This window comes from Anolis sagrei, chromosome 4 (assembly GCF_037176765.1).
Source record: "Anolis sagrei isolate rAnoSag1 chromosome 4, rAnoSag1.mat, whole genome shotgun sequence".
Lineage (NCBI taxonomy): Eukaryota > Metazoa > Chordata > Lepidosauria > Squamata > Dactyloidae > Anolis > Anolis sagrei.
Window position 1 is genome coordinate 145,557,884 of NC_090024.1, and position 16,917 is coordinate 145,574,800.

Consider the following 16,917-nt stretch of genomic DNA (forward strand, 5'->3'; position numbering starts at 1 on the left):
ACCAAACACTGTATAACCTTCTGGGTTAGTCCAGATAGGCATGTCCTCTTCAGTATGATACCGTTATTTGATGGTGTTCCCATTTTTATTTCTAAGGTTCCCAGTTTTAAACGATTACAGTGCCCTTTCTAAGTCAAATATGCTGGTTGTTTTAGCCTCACCGTTTTCCCTTCAGCCAGTTGTTCTATATTTCACTGCTGTCCTCTGAGAGCTCATCCAAAATTGAATGCAGCTCTTCAAACCAAAGATGTTCCCAATTTCTTTTGTATGGCATGAATGGACAACTAATATTCTTCAGTTTCAAAAGATCTTTCTTTCAGGCAATCGGTTCAGAGCTATGACAGGAGAGATCTTCCTCTCCCAAGAGCCTACTGAGTGAAGATGAAGAAGGACAGAGAGAAGGGGCTGCCAGAAAGAAGCTTTTTGCCCATTTTTGACTCTGGCCTTGTCCACCATCAGTGTGCAGCCTTCGACAGATTATGACTAAGGGAATGGGACCCTGAAAGGATCCACAGCCCGTTTTCAATACCAGCAATGGTGACATTGCTGCATCCTTTCTCTAATCAATACATCATGATCTATAATCCCGATAACCCGGTGTTAATATTTTGTGGTAATACTTGGCCTTGCATGAAGCAAGTATTCATGGAGGCAATGGATCATAATTTATTAGTGCTGTTTTCTTATCTTTCTCTAATCATACCTTTTCTCTTCCAACATCAAGTCTTTGCCAAGCTTTGCACCAGGGAACTGTACCAGGTTAAGTTGCTGGCTGAACAACTGAGGCCCCTTCCACACTGCTGCATATCAGGCATGGGCAAACTTTCTAACTTGGGGGCTGCATGCTAGCACTCCCTGCTAGGAGGACTGGCTGCCCGGTGAGGGAAGGAAGGAGGAAAGAGAGAAGGAAGGAAGAACGAATGGGAAGAAAGGAAGGAGAAAGAGTGGGAGAGGAAAGGGGGGAGGAAAGAGGGAAGGAAGAAAGGAAAGACGAGGGAAGGTTGGTTGGGTGGAAGGGAAGGAATAAGTTAAGGATAAAGGAAAGAGAAGGAAGGAAAGAAAAGGAAAGGAAGGAAGGAGAAAGAGGGAGGAAAGAGGGTAGGAAGTGAGGCTAAAAGGCTGGAAGGAAGGATGGAAGAAGAAAGAGGGAGAGAAGGGATAAAGGTAAAGAGGAAAGAAAGAGAGAAGGAAGGAAATACAAAAGGGAGGGAAGGACAAAAAGGTGAAAGGGAAGGAGGAAGGAAAGAGAGAAGAAAAAAAAAGATAGGATTGTGTGAGAGAGGAGGGCCTGAGAAATGAGCCCAAAAAGTCACATCCAGCCCCCTGGCCTGGGTTTACCCATACCTTCCATATATCCTAGGATCGATCCCAGATTATGCGCTTATCCCATATTATCTGGCAGTGGAGACTCATATAATCCAGTGTAAAGCAGATAATCTGGGATCAAGTCCTGGAATATAGGTCAGCGTAGAAGAGGCCAGAGAGGGCATATACACACACATACACAGAGAGACAGACAGATAGTCAAACTACGTTCCAACTCTGAAAAATACATGCAATCCACACTGAAATTCATATGAAACCAAAATCTTTATTAGAACAATTTAATGGCTATTCCAATGAACAATGCAAATTATATTACATCTTACAACTCTTATAAAGCTGTCATTGTTTGTTTCAGTTATAAACCTGATTTACAGAATCCTAAAATTCCTATTAAAGATGAACATTTGTCACAAGATATTCCTGTTATGGTTTTCATCATAAAACAATGACAAGGGTGAAATCTGAAAATGCTAAGGACACACAACACATAGGCTGTAATCCTAAACATAGTTACCCAAGAGTTAAAGTAATTGTAGTTACTTTTGAGTTACTATATTTGACTGTTAAAATTTATAGAATTTCTTTAGAATTTAGGATCAGCCTTAAGCTTTTGGATTTTGTCTGTCCAGACACCATGGCACATTAAGGTAGATTTTAGGATTCATTTAGTTCTGTTTATTAATTACCAGCATTGGGGTGTTTTTGAAAACGTGAAATACTATATTTTGGATAGGTTCATATCAACACAAAGCATGCTGTATATTATATAAAATGTATTGCATTTAATGGTTATGTGTTAGAAACAATTCAATAGTGATAACTTATAACTAGGACACCTGAGCACAATGCAGATATATATGCTACTATCACATTTCTCTTTGGAAATGCGATCATGGAAAATTTATACAAGTAGGCTATATATATTTGTACAACTATATTGTATTGTTATGGGATTTTGATTGGGTTGAATGATCTCTCAGAGGTGCATTACAGCCTAGTGATTGGTAGTAGAAGATCCAGGTTTAGTAGTGGTGATGGTAAAGCTATTGTATAAAACCTAACAGCGGTATTCTTAAGATTACAAAATACATGCCTTTATTCTTTCTCTGAGAAACTCTTGCATTACAATATGGAAGAGAAATGGTCCATTATCAGATTGTGACTAGCACCTGATAATTTATTTATGGAATAGTTTCATCCCTCTGGAATAGGTTGGAGAGCAGGAGGAAGCTAAGATATAGGGAAGCCTGATTTCTTGAGATGTGAGGGTAGTTTTGGTAGAGGCCAGCATTATATGTAAGGGCCATACATGGAACATGCTGTAGTTCCAGGTCAGAGTAAGTCAGCTTTTGCTCTTTATAACTGTGTCCAATGATCTGCTTACATACTCTATATACCAGTGGTTCTCAATCTGTGGGCCCCCAAGGTGTTTTGGCCTAGAACTTCCAGAAATCTCAGCCAGTTTACCAGCTGTTAAGATTTCTGGGACTTGAAGGCCAAAACATCTAGGGACCCACAGGTTGAGAACCACTGCTATATACTCATGTATAAGTCTGGGGGGGGGGGGGGGGAATGCTCTGATATTGCTGTAAGCATAGTTTCCCAGTTGTAATCCTCACATTCAGCTTCAGCCCACTTCATGTGATAAATACACTTAGGACTGCCGTTCATGGTTTCGTATTTTGGATCATTACCTGAAAACCAAAGTGTATTGCCGAGGGCTGGGTCTTTGCCCTCATGTATACAAAGATTGTTGAGCTATTGTTACAATGGGACACAGTTTCAAAACATGCTAAATCCTGCAGATATCAAACATCAAATAAGTAGATTGTGGCCACTTGGTCACAGATCCTTTACGAATATTGAATTCCTATTTTGACCAAATACAACTGACAAATGAATTATATCTCAAAAAGCAAATAAAACACTACATTTCTAGCAAATGAAATACCCATTTCACATCAAGATGAAAGCATAGTGCACTAAAGAAAACAGATAACTCGACAGACTAAATGACTCACATACAGAGTACGTATACAGGTGTGGAACGAAGGGTTTATCAACCTATAAACTTGACTCAAATGCTTCATTCAGAAAACATTCTTGAAAGCTGCCATTTCCTTGGAATTACTTCAAATGTCTATCTCATCCATTAATACATGACTGAATGAGAGATAGCAAAGGCACTCAAAATACTGAAAAGCAGGAAGATGACGGCAGGTTGCTTCCCAACAGCATTCTAGAAAAGAATAAATATAATAAATATATATTTACCATAATATTATTTTCTGATATTTTTGACAATTTGTCCCTTTTTTCTACAGGGTCCATTCTGATTTATCACTCCACTCTGGTCATTTCACCTTAAACTAAAATGTCCATGAATGTTTTAGACTTCTTTCATACCAACTACTTGGTCATTATTTTAATGGTCTTCTTTGAAATTTTGGTTGTACTCTATCCTCCCTGACATGAAACGAACAGCACAGTGTACAGTACAGTTTTTCTCGTCTGGATACTCCAGAGATTTATGTAATGTCATTATGATAACTGCTGTTTTATTTCCAACTCCTTCCCCATTAATCCCAACATTGCATTTTTTTTACGACTGCTGCTCTCTGAAATATTTATGCCAGCAATTTTTGTCACACTGCCTCTTTGCTATGTAGTCAAAGTTAGTTCAGATTCTACTGTCAATGTTACTGTTATTTGCCTGAATGTGTGTATTCTTTTGGTAGTTTTTTGAAATCTCAGCCAACACTTGGAAAAGGTATTTTGTTGAACTGTAATTCCTAGAATCCACCATGATGTTTAGGATATTCTGGGAGATTTAGCCAAAGGAAAACAAGGAGACAAAAAAATTCAAAGCTCTGAATCTCTCTCCCCCCTCCCCCCCCCTATTTTTTGCCTCTTTCTAAGTTAGGAAAAGACCCAGAGTTTTCATAGCCAGATTGTATAACCATCTATAAGCGTAGTTCCCTCTCACATATCAGTTTCCATCTGTGGTTGTATCTCTTAAGTGCTCTACACTTTGGGTTGAGAGTAATTTTCACTCTTCCAGACCATCAAACTTTTGTGGCAAAACAAAACCAGAATAATGGTACTGTCTGTTCTTCCCTTAGTACTAAACAGGTCCACTGAATATTTTCCCCTCCTCGGTTTATCTCTTCTCAGTCAGTTTACCCCCATTTCTACTCCCAAACTATAGGTAGTAATGGAAAAAAAGTGTGTAAATAAATGGTCTAAATTAGGTGTAGGAATCACTTGCTTTCCTGATGTTGTTGAACTGTAACTCCCAGCATTCATCACCACTGGCTAGGCTTACTAGGGCTGCAGGGAGCTGCAATACAACATCTACACGTGTACATGATTCAAATGGTACAATATCTATGAAGTTTGTTTCACAGACAAAATTATTAAATATATTGTATGAAATCACCTTCATTCAGGTGATATGTGTAAGAAGTATATGAAACATTTGTTTCAATCTCCAAGACACTACAGTATATACAGACCAAATGAAATAAAATCTGATCCCAAGCTTTTTGGATAAGGGATACTCAATATTTTTTTTATATTGCCATTGTTATTTCATAGAAAGAAAGAAAAAATGTACTTACATTGCCAAAAGACTGGTGGGTTTGAGAACCCTGGATGGGAAAAGATACAGAAATTATTTCAGAAATGATATCTCGTGGCCTGGGGAAATTGCCATTATATCTTGCACTGCCTTTGGACCAACATGGGAACCTATTGAAGTTCAGTATTTTCCTTTTCTAAACTATTTTTCTCTGATTGGAATTCCAAAGTATGACCCAGATTTTTTTAAAAAATAAAAGGGATATTGCAATATTTCGGGGGCGGGGAGAAGCTCTATGGTAGTTGTATGATGCATGGAGTTAATTTGGGTGAAAGTGGTGGTGGGATGGGGTGTCATCTTGAATGTGTCTTAGGATAGCTCTACACTGCTATATGATCCGGATTATCAAATTAAATAATTCAGATTCTTTACTTTAAAGTGGATAACATATGTCTAGACTGGCATATAATCCAGTTCAAAGCAGATAATCTGGGTTTTATATAGTAGCATATTTGGGACCTAAGTTTTTTTGTGAGCTACAGTCACTGATTTCAATGGAATGTATAGAACAACACACGGCACTTACTACAATGCACTCTGAGCCCTGCCACATGCACAATGGAGAATGTTCTTACAGCGACACCAGAGGCTTAAAATGGCTAGCTTTTGGTCAAAGGACATTTAGCATAATGCCAGGTTTTAAACGTTGTGTTTTTTTATACATTATAACTGTATTCTCAACTTATTTCTGACACAATAAATGAATAGTACAACACTATACACCAGGGTGGGGAACTTTGGGGAACTTAAGGAATAAGGAGGTCCTTAACTATCAAGAAGATAAACAGTGGCTAATGGAAACCTCATTCCGGATTATAGAAATTAATAAACTAAATCTTACAGCCATAGTTCTTACATGTCCACCATACTGGTAGCCTCCGCGTCCACCTCCGTACGGGTTACTTCCATACTGGGGACCCTGTAGAATCAGAAAGTAATAAGAAAATATGAAAAATCAATAAGAAAAATAATCATTATTTTAAATTGTAAATGGCAGTATTTCTTTGACTATTTGTTAATGCTATAGAGAAGACGCTAGAGCAAATACTTAAGTTATCTATTGTTTGCTGCTTTGCCAGTACTAGGGCTGTAAACCATGTTTAGACAGAGAAAGAGATCTCCATACATCTCCAGATGTTTTGCACCTTTTGATAATTTGTATGTATTTTGAGAACTTTTTGTGGATTTTCACATGGGCAGCATGGTACTTGTGGAAGTATAATGCTTTTCTTAGCAGAAAAAGTGGGTATTTTTAAACAAAAGCCCCCAAATGTGAAATACTATTGAACAATGTATAATATATATATAAATAAAAATATAATGTTTGTTTGTGGGATTAAAATAATTCAAAAACCACTGGACAAATTGACACCAAATTTGGGCACAATACACGTATCAGGCCAACAAGTGACCATCACTCATAAAAACATTGAAAAACACAGCGGAAGAGACTTAAAAAGCCAAAAGAAATTACATAACAACACATGCGCTAAACCACATATATATAAGCAAACACACACATATATATACACAAACTGGGCCACAGCAATGCGCGGCAAGGGACGGCTAGAGTCTTATAATTTCAAAGGCAATAAAACTTGAATTTGTTTGTTTGTGTGTGACAACAAAGCAAACATTTAATCTCTAGATTCCACAATTTTGGCTATAATAAACCTGTAAAGCAGAGTGCTAATATAACACTCACTGCCTACTACAGTTAAAAAAAATTGTTGGAATTCTGTGCCTGGATTTAAGATGAGGTTGTGGCACTGAAAGAAACTGGCTAATCCTTCAATCCTTCATCTATTCAGACTGCTTCCTTCTCCAGTCTCTATTAGCCATCATGTGCTTGGGTGCTTTCCTGTGTGGCTAACAGAAGATTTTTTGGGACAGATTTTCCCCCCAGCAAATAGTGAGAAAGGGAAATGCTTACTGCTCCCCTATCATATGGCTCTGATCCAAACCACCCATCCAACATGACTGTTTCCACTGGAAAAGCAAAAGATCTCAAAACTTACAGATTCTTTATGTTGAGTCAATCTCTTACAAAGCCATATGTTAGGGTTATTTGCTTTCAAATTAACTCTATTTTATGACCATTCAAAAACAAATCTAGCATGCAGTTTTCTCAGCAATATTTATTCATAGGAGGATTTTCACTGGCTTCCTCTAAGGCAGACCTGCACAATTCAGCAGTAGTAAGGGGTCAAATTACAACAGGCTAAACTTTTTTGGGTTGCAATCCCAGAAACAGGACTGGGTTGAGGAACTTGTCCATGGAACCTTATAATAATAATAATAATAATAATAATAATAATAATAATAATAATAATAATAACAACAACAACTTTATTTTTATATCCTGCCACCATTTCCCCAAAGGGACTCAAGGCAGCTTACATGGGGCCAAGCCCAGCATAAACAAAGTTTAGAAACTAAGACACAATTAAAAACATAATAACATAAAACAATCTAAATAAAACAATAAACCAACAGAGTATTAAAACATCATAAAATTTAATCAAACAACCTCAATGGCCAATGATCAGGAGTATGGTGGACATGGACAGATTAGATAAGGCAGGGCAAGGACTTGTGCAAATTGTAGACTATAGGGCTGGGGCTGGGGGTAAAATGCTGAATGGACCTAGTCAATAAGTTAGGGCTGGGCAGACCTGATCAGGGACTAAAACCATCTGGCATCCCTCCTGCAGCTCTAAGCATGGGCTTCCTTTACAGCTTCTAGGGGAGTTGCGTCCAACTGACATCCCAACATCTCTTATCTACCCAATAGCACCTTCGAGACTCTGAGGGCAGCACCAGCGAGGGGACAGAGCACAACAGTGAGAGCAGCTGATGAGGAGCCCCGTTCACAGGCATTGAAGAAGAGGTGGCATCAGGATCCAGGCACTGGGACCTGGCTCTTACTCTTGGTCCCAACCTGAGCAAGGAGGATCAATGTTGAAGCTGTGCTTGCTTGTGTACCAGTGGCTTTGAGTTCCCAATGATCCCCCTCTCAGGAAGGAGCTGCTTGTCTATGACCTCATCTTTCCCACTGATGGTCCTACTAATAGACATCTGAAATAATTTGGGTGGCAACCACCAGCCCTTCAGGCAAGGAGAACTGCATTGTTGTTGCCCAGGGTGCTCTGCCTGGCAGCAGTCATGGGCTACCTGAAATCCTTTGGGATGTTGCATGTGGCCCATGTTGTGCAGGTCTGCTTTGCTGCTAAAGAGAATGTGATTTGCCCAATGTCAAATCCAATGCTTGAGTTTGGATTTGAATTCTAGTCTTTCTTAATCCAGCACTCCAACAATTACACAATTCCTGGCTCTGTAAAGCCATTTACTCATACAAATACTGCTGAACAGTACTCTTAAACTGACCACCATCCTTTGGTTCTGCTATGTTGATTACTTTGGTTGTCTCTGCCAATAGGAACTCTGCTCTTAAAAGAACTATCCAGCATTATTTTAGTTTTTTTTAAAGTTTCATTCACTTGTCAGAAGTCTGACCAGTGAATGACCAGATGATTATAGCAAAATGTAAATGTAAATGACCAGAAGATTATAGCAAAATGTAAATTCTTTTGGAAAATATTCCTTACTTGTCCTCCATATGGCCTTCCTCGTCCACCACCATATTGGTTGCTGCCACCATACTGGCTTCCTCGTCCACCACCATATTGGCTGCTGCTACCATATTGGCTGCTACCACCATATTGGCTGCCATATCCGCCACCATACTGGCTGCCTTGCCCACCATAAGAAGAGCCCTGTTAGAAACAAATGTTTTCATAATCTAGCTGCAGGCATCTAATATCTCCAAGAAATCAGATGAGAATGATAGTTCAAGAGTAGGGACGAGGAAATAGAATTAGCTCCTCTAATGTTAGAGGGAACTGCAGCTCTAGAAAGAAGTTAATCCATATACACAAATGAATCATGTATCCTAGACAAACTAATACAGCAGACAATAAATACTTACAGAAATCCCACCGGGGCAAAGACATCTGCCCTGGAAAGAAAAGAAAAAGCATGTGTGATATTTTTTGACTGAAGGAAGATTTAGCATCTTATCAGATGGCAATCTATATAAATAAAAATGTAATGTTCGTTTGTGGATTAACATAACTCAAAAACCACTGGATGAATTGGCATGAAATTCGGGCACAATGCACCTATCAGGCCAGCGAGTGACCATCACTCATAAAAACACTGAAAAATACAACAGAAGGGATTTAAAAGGCCAAAAAAACAAAAAAACACTATAGCACATGCACAAAATCAACTCCTCCGGCAAACAAAACACACAATAGCATATTCACACTCTCTTCCGGACTACAGCTCCCAGCATCCCTAGACCAGGCTCTTTAGGAGAGGAGGATGATCCAAATGCACCACTTCCAAGCTGCAAGATTTCTTCTCCTTGGATTTCTATGAGAGCATCCCAATCCCTGCATATTTCCAATTTTCTATTCCTGGACTGCAACTCCCAGCAATCCTCCAGATAGATAGATTAGATAGAGGTAGGTAGGTACGTAGATAAATTAATCAGGAGGACAGCGGGGAGTTCAGTCCAAGAATAGGTAGAGAAGGAAGAAAGGGGGGAAAGAGGAAGGGAAAGAAAAGAGGGGGGGAGGAAGGGGAGAAGAAGAGAAGGAAGGAAGGAAGGATAAAGGCAAGAAAGAAAGAAAGAAAGAAAGAAAGAAAGAAAAGGAAGGAAGGAAGGAAGGAAGGAGAGAGAGAGAGAAAGGAGGAGAGAAAGAGGGAGGCAGGCCTGTAGCTAGGATTTTGATTGGGGGGGGGGGGCTGAGGATATACCCTAGCAAACCTTTTGTATCATTATCCCAATACCCCCTATGCATATGGGATATATTGAGCATGGTGATCAGATGATATGAATAAACATAACAGTTTAAATAATGTATAAGTAAGGCCTTCTTGTGGACCACTCTGAGAATTCTGGTGAGGGGGGCTGAAGCCCCTCAGCCCCCCCCCCCCGCTACATGCCTGGAGGGGGGGAAGGTTGGCCACAGCAACGCATGGCAGGTACAGCTAGTTTAGGAATAATTTTGTTCAAATAAGATCTATTTTCCTTTATCTGCCTCAAACCATAAGGAGAGGCGGGTAAGAAATAAAATTATTATTATTGTTATTGTTGTTGTTAGGTGCTGTCAAGTTGACTTTAACTTATGACGACCAAATGAATGAGAAAGACCCCTACGTCATCCTCTCAGTGGCTTCCTTGACTGTGGCCTCTTCTACACTGGTATATAAACCAGTTCAAAGCACATAATCTGGATATTATATGGCAGTGTAGAAGAGGCATGAGGATATACTGGGCAAACTAAAGATTAGGAACCACTGAAGTAGAGGAAGAAGTAGCACTACTAATATTACCAGGAAAGGTCAGGTTGTACTTGAACAAATGCAACTGAAAGTCATAGCTAGTAGGAAACACCTACCGGTCCACCAGGCTGTCTGCCTCCAGAATATGCTAAGCTCTGTATTAGAAAAACATAATTTTTAATTTTCTGAAAGGCAGACCTATAACTACATGAGAATTCATCGGTAGAAAGTGGTGTTTACAATATCAACTGTATGAGGAATGAAGACTTACCGGACCACTCTGCTGACTGCCTGAAGGGGAGAATGAATCCTGTAATTTAAAAGTAAAAAAGCCCAGGTGATTTGCATCCCTCTGAGCTTTCTGGTTCATATTGAGCTTTGTTTGAATGCCATAAACAAAGAAAAAATGCAAACATGCACACTCAGATGGCCTTTAAAAGGGCAGCGTAGTCTTTTAAAAGGCAAACACCCAAAACTGGCCTATGATTAAGGCAGAAATGGGAACTGTGTCAATTTCTACTGCTATTGCCATCACCTCAAGCCTCCATAATAAGGGCTCTTCCACACAGCCATATAAACCAGAATATCAGGGCAGAATAATCCACAATATCTGCTTTCAACTGGGTTATCTGAGTCCACACTGCCATATATCCCAGTTCAAAGCAGATGGGATTTTATTCAGCTGTGTGGAAGTGGCCTTCAGTGCTCAGGCAAGACAAGAGTTATGGTGCAGCTATACTTGGAGAGCATATTCCCCGTTCCTGTCGTAACATGAATCAGCCATGATGTGGAGGGGAGAACCATAACAACCTGTGCTCCAGTGGATAATTGTTAACCAGCTTCATGTCCTAATTCAACAAAAATGCTTTAACTGGGATTAACAGTGTCAACATAAGCTTTAATCGTGGCTAAATAAGAGCAGGATAGGTTTTACATGGGGCAAAACACAAGCAAGCAATGAGTCCACGTCTCCACAACCTCATTTCTTATCTAGCTTTAAAAAACTTGACTCCACTAAAGCTGAACTAGTCTCAAGAAAGCATGTAGATATAGACAGTTATCTTTTGCGAGCAAAGCCCCACTTTTTCTGATTGCTATGTGCCCATAGATCTTATCCTACAATGGAAGTCTAATCCATATCCAGCACAATGGGAGAAGGACATAAATGCTGAGAGTGAGGGGACAGTTTCACCAAATCAGCTTTTCATATCTTGGGGCTCTTCAAATGTCAATGTAGGATGCCCATTATGTTGTCATTGGTTGATGGGAATTGCAGCACAAGATGTTTCAATGCTGTCAGAAAGGCACTTGAAATGGCACAGCAAACATCTTAAAGAAATGCTCATCTAGGGGTGCATCCGAATTGTACAATGAATGTAGTTTGACACAACATTGTGTCAATGCTATGGAATCCTGGGAGTTGCGGCTTGGTGAGGCAGCAGCACTATTGGGCAGAGAAGGCTAAAACTATAGTTCCCATGATTCCATGGCATTGAGCCATGGCAGTTGAGTCAAACTGCATTAATCCTACAATCTAGAAGCATTCTAGATTTGGTCAGTGTCTGGGCAGACCATCTGGGAATGTAGGTACACATGTATGGTGCTGTGAGTACTATCATAGGACAAAGGCAAGATATTTTGATATCCCAATAAATAAGTCCGTAAGACATGTATCTATGGGCCATTCCACACAGCCATACAACACATAATATTAAGGCAGATAATCTACAATATCTGCTTTGAATTTGATTATCTGAGTCCACATTGCCATATAATCCAGTTCAATATGGATTTTAGACAGCTATGTACAAGGGACCTTTGAAAGAAAGTAGTAGTGCTCTTTCTGATGAGCTATTTTTTTTTTTTGGTAAAGCAACTGATTGATATAGCTCACCTCTGCCCTGTTCTAAAGCATTATAGCAAATCTTGGAATACATGTCAACAACTTGAATAAATGTTGCAATTTCCTCCTGAGAATCCTTGAACACAAGTTATATACAAGCTATCTATTTCTGTGCTAACAATATTTTTACCTTCCACCATGGAAATGGATAGTCATGGCATTTTGAAATTGGATTGTTTACCTGTCCACCAGTCTGATTTCCTTCTGAAAAAGTTGAGTTCTGTAAAAAAATAAAAATTAAAAATTAAGAATGATTTGTTTCTGTTTAAAACAATAAAATGATTTCTGTCTGTTGTGGGTTGAATTTATTTTGGAAATAATACAATATTTATGCCTGTGTCCAGTGAGGACCCGTAATTCTTACCTGTCCACTAGGCTGACTCCCTCCTGAAGAAGTGTTGGTCTGCAAGAGATTAAGAATTCAATGCTTTTGTTGCTTGAGAGTGGGATCTTTATGTGGAATAAGAGAATGCCTGATCCAATCCCAACTTGTGGGAATTTAGGTATAAGAGAACATTTCTGCACACTTCTCTATAGCATTATAGCATATTATTCTACTTGAACTACAGGTTGCATCCTGTAAAATTCTGTGATTTGTAGTTTGAGGTGGTACAAGATCTCTCTGGCTGAGAAGTCTTAAGTGTCCATTCCTTAAGGCCAAATCCCATCATTCTATGGATTGTAACCATGGCAGCTGAAGTGGAATCATACCACATTCACAGTGTACTGAGAGAGGGCACATGGACAAAGATTTGCTTTCCTGACCTAACTGTCATACAATATTCATATAGTATTGGCCATAAAATTATTGGTCTGCAATCATGCCAATCCGCATAAATAAGAGACTGGATTTAGTTCCTGGATTCTGTTCCTCTTCATCACTGGACTATGGAGTGGCATGACTTCAGAACCATGCATGAGCAGACTTGACACATCTACATAGAGATATAGACACCACATTTTAAACATGCTTGAATCCAGTTTAACAAAGACAGTACAATATCTCATATATATCATTTCACCAAATCATCCTCAGAACGACACTCTACCATTTGAGAGATGAAATGAATTTTCTTGTCCGTTTCATATAAAGATTTTAACCCCTCCCTTCTAATGAGATATAATTTCTACTTCTAGTCAAACATCATCTTTTCCTACTAGCTACAACACCAATGTGGTTTCTATTCTTCAGGCACTGAAAAAGGTTGAAACAAAAACTGACAGACACAGAGAGGCATAGACTTTCTTTCTGCAAGGTAAGGTTTCTCTCTAGAATAATAAGCGTGAAGGCAAAATCTATATTTTCTACAGATGTTACAAAATTAGTAGGGAAGCTTGTTGTATTGAAAAGAAATTTTGTAACAGAGAGCTGGGGAGCTTTTGGTGTGTAATAACATCCAGATGGCCATATGTCCCCAAGTCTGTTGTAACACAAGGCTGATTTCCTCAAAACTGTATATTTCCTAGAAATGATGGGAGTGTGTTGGGGATATAAATAAACTTGCTTTATGCTCTGGCTGTACATGAGTTAAGCAATTTCTACCATTTGGGGAATAATCTGGCCAGAATGTCCAGCTTCCTTCTTTTCTTTTAGAGATATGAGTGGGATGTTTCTTTTTATGTTTGATTTTGTTTTATTTAAATCATGGATCATTTAATTATAACCTGTCCACATATATATATATATATATATATATATATATATAGGATTATATCAGTGGCTCCCAACCTTTTTTTGACCAGGGACCACTTTGACCAGGGGCTACTTGACCACTCTCCAACATGGGTTTTTGCTCAAATTTAGAATCGGTTTGGCTATTTGGGGTGCTGATTCAGAAAATTGCATTGGATACACCACACCAGCTCTAGTTTCTGATGCAGAACATATGCCATCCAGTAGTTGCCATTTGCTCGCCCACAGAAAACCATATTTAATAATCTAGAGCTGATGTGGTAGTAGTAATCTTTCGTAGGTAGTCAGCCTCTCCCCTCCCAGCATCCCCGTTGCCTGTGCACTATAAGAGGGTTTCCTGAGACCAGTCAGTCTAATTGCTGCGTAGTTTCGAGGCAACTATGTAGTATTGGTGGATTATATTTTTGTTCTTGCAGACCACTGGTGGTCTATGGACCACAAGTTGGGAACCACTGGATTATATGAATAAGATGTGTTTATTTCACCTCATTTGAAGCTTCTTCTTCTTCTTTTTTTTTTTTAACTAAAACTCATTTTGCATTTTACCATTAAATTAAATTGTATATGATTTTGTTACCACTTTAAAACTTTAACTGTTTCCTCACTCCTGCACACTTTCTTTCTTGCATTTGGTGCTGCCCCCATTTTTCTCTCTTCAGTTGTAAATCAAGTAATTTGATATGATATGCAGATAAGGCTGACTACGATTTTCAGGATCTGATTTGTGGGTGCCCCAATGACATTTAACAAATATCTGCAATCAAATCTAGAAAACAGGAAAACGTGGATTTCTATTATCAAAACCAGAAGTTCTTTTTTCTAAAACTATAGTTTAAAAAATCCACATATAATCTTATCTTTACATTTTAAAATGGACTAAATGCTGGAGAGAGGTTGGGAAAACTGATGCTCAAACTGGGAATATCTTCAAATTAAAATCTAGGGGCCAAGACTTCATTTAGAATATCTATTTTCATGTATACAAAATGGAAAATAATGTGAGATTTTACCTTGCCATATTGGCTGCCACCGCCATATGATCCACCTGGTCCATACTGACTGCTGCCACTATATGATCCACCCTGTACAGAAAACATTTATTTCAAAAATGGTTTTCTGCTGTCAAAACGCAATATTGCATCTTTCTCACATGTTCATGAGCAGAGCCATCCTAATGCTAAATTAGTCACTTGGAGGATTAGGATGGGGGTAAAAACACTTTCCTTCTGGCACATAGACCCTCCGTTTGAAAAGGGACTCTAGTTAGTCCAAGGGTAAGATTAATCCAGAGTTGCTTTTTTGTAAGAGGCCCAAATCAGACACCTTAGCTATTCTATCTTGGAATCGATAAAGCCACCCCCACCTCTTTAGAGAGAGGGAGAATTTAAAATAAAAATAGCTGCTTGGCTGAACCTGGCAATACCCCCAACATCTTTTGCTCTGGCTGACACAAAATGGAAGAAAATGAATGAAGTTGCCACTTCTCGCTGAACTCATTTAGGATAATCTGTAAATTATTTATTCTGGAGCTCTGTAGAAAAGGCCATTTTATGTTTTCTAGCTTTGTATATATCCTACATAACCTTTCCCCCCAAAATAAATATATATTATAGGTCAAGATAAAGGTTTCCCCTGACATTAAGTCTAGTTGTGTCCAACTCGGGGGGGGGGGGGTGGGGGTGGTCATCTCCATTTCTAAGCTGAAGAGCTGGCATTGTCCATAGACACCTCTAAGGCATGTGGCCGGCATGACTGCATGAAGCGCCGTTACCCTCCTATTGATCTACTCACATTTGCATGTTTTTGAACTGCTAGGTTGGCAAAAGCTGGACCTAACAGTGGAAGGTCACCCACTCCCCGGATTTGAACAGCCAACTTTTCGGTTAGCAAGTTCAGCATATCTATATATATAAAAATGCTCTGTGCATAATTAGTACCTTAAAAACAAAAGAACCAATGAACAAAATCACACCAAATTTGGCAACAAAACGTCTCACAACACAAGGAGTGACCATCACTCAAAAAATTATAATTTTTTCATTTGGAGTTGTAGTTGCTGGGATTTATAGTTCACCTACAATAAAAGAGCATTCTGAACTCCATTAACGATGGAATTGGACCAAACCTGGCACACAAAACTCCCATGACCAACAGAAAATACTGGAAGGGTTTGGTGGGCATTGACCTTGAGTTTGGGAGTTGTAGTTCACCTACATCCAGAGAGCACTGTGGACTCAAACAATGATCTATCTGGATCAAACTTGGCACAAGCACTCAATATGCCCAAATATGAACACAGATGGAGTTTGGGGGAAATAGACCTTGACATTTGGGAGTTGTAATCACTGGGATTTATAGTACACCTACAATCAAAGAGCATTCTGAACCCACAAACGACAGAATTGGGTAAACTTCCCACACAGAACCCCCATGTCCAGCAGAAAATATTTAAGGCCATCCAATCCAACTCCCTTCATCAGGGCAAGAAAACGTAATCAAAGTCCTGACAAAGAGCAATCCAGGAATAGAGATAGATAGATAGATAGATAGATAGATATGATTCACACACACATAGTATCATAGATTTTAAAGAGACCCTTAAAGAAGGACAATGATATCTTGCATGTTCCAGGGTGGGCAAACCAGACACTCTCCACATCAACAATGACAAAGAAACAGCAAGAAATACTGTTTACCCACAAGTTAAAAAAATTACATATATTAGAAACCAACACTTTCTCATTACTTGATTTTCCAGATCAACGGACTGGGCCACAGCAACGCGTGGCAGGGGACAGCTAGTATAAATATAAATATATAAATATATATTATACAACACATTATTTTTACCTGTCCATATTGGTTGCTGCCATATGACCCACTCTGGCTGCCATATGACCCACTTTGGCTGCCATATGATCCGCTTTGACCACCCTATACAGAAAAAAAATTATGAATGTACAAAACAACTATCTTAGTATATTTGCACAAAACTGTTTTGTA

The 16,917-nt window shown here is 39.0% G+C and overlaps 1 protein-coding gene across 1 annotated transcript in view; it reads right to left on the reverse strand.

Moving 5' to 3' along the window:
- Positions 1 to 1,562: 1,562 nt before the first annotated feature.
- The window catches only part of LOC132773418 (keratin, type I cytoskeletal 9-like), an 89,666-nt gene continuing 74,311 nt past the window's right edge, over positions 1,563 to 16,917 (reverse strand). The window contains exons 55-65 of the mRNA XM_067467089.1: positions 16,765 to 16,848; positions 14,925 to 14,996; positions 12,586 to 12,624; positions 12,403 to 12,441; positions 10,590 to 10,628; positions 10,435 to 10,473; positions 8,955 to 8,984; positions 8,575 to 8,742; positions 5,823 to 5,885; positions 4,947 to 4,976; positions 1,563 to 3,565 (exon numbers count right to left, since the gene is read on the reverse strand). Of these exons, the coding sequence (XP_067323190.1) occupies positions 3,479 to 3,565; positions 4,947 to 4,976; positions 5,823 to 5,885; positions 8,575 to 8,742; positions 8,955 to 8,984; positions 10,435 to 10,473; positions 10,590 to 10,628; positions 12,403 to 12,441; positions 12,586 to 12,624; positions 14,925 to 14,996; positions 16,765 to 16,848 (690 nt within the window). The 3' untranslated portion in view covers positions 1,563 to 3,478. The remainder of the gene's footprint in view (positions 3,566 to 4,946; positions 4,977 to 5,822; positions 5,886 to 8,574; positions 8,743 to 8,954; positions 8,985 to 10,434; positions 10,474 to 10,589; positions 10,629 to 12,402; positions 12,442 to 12,585; positions 12,625 to 14,924; positions 14,997 to 16,764; positions 16,849 to 16,917) is intronic.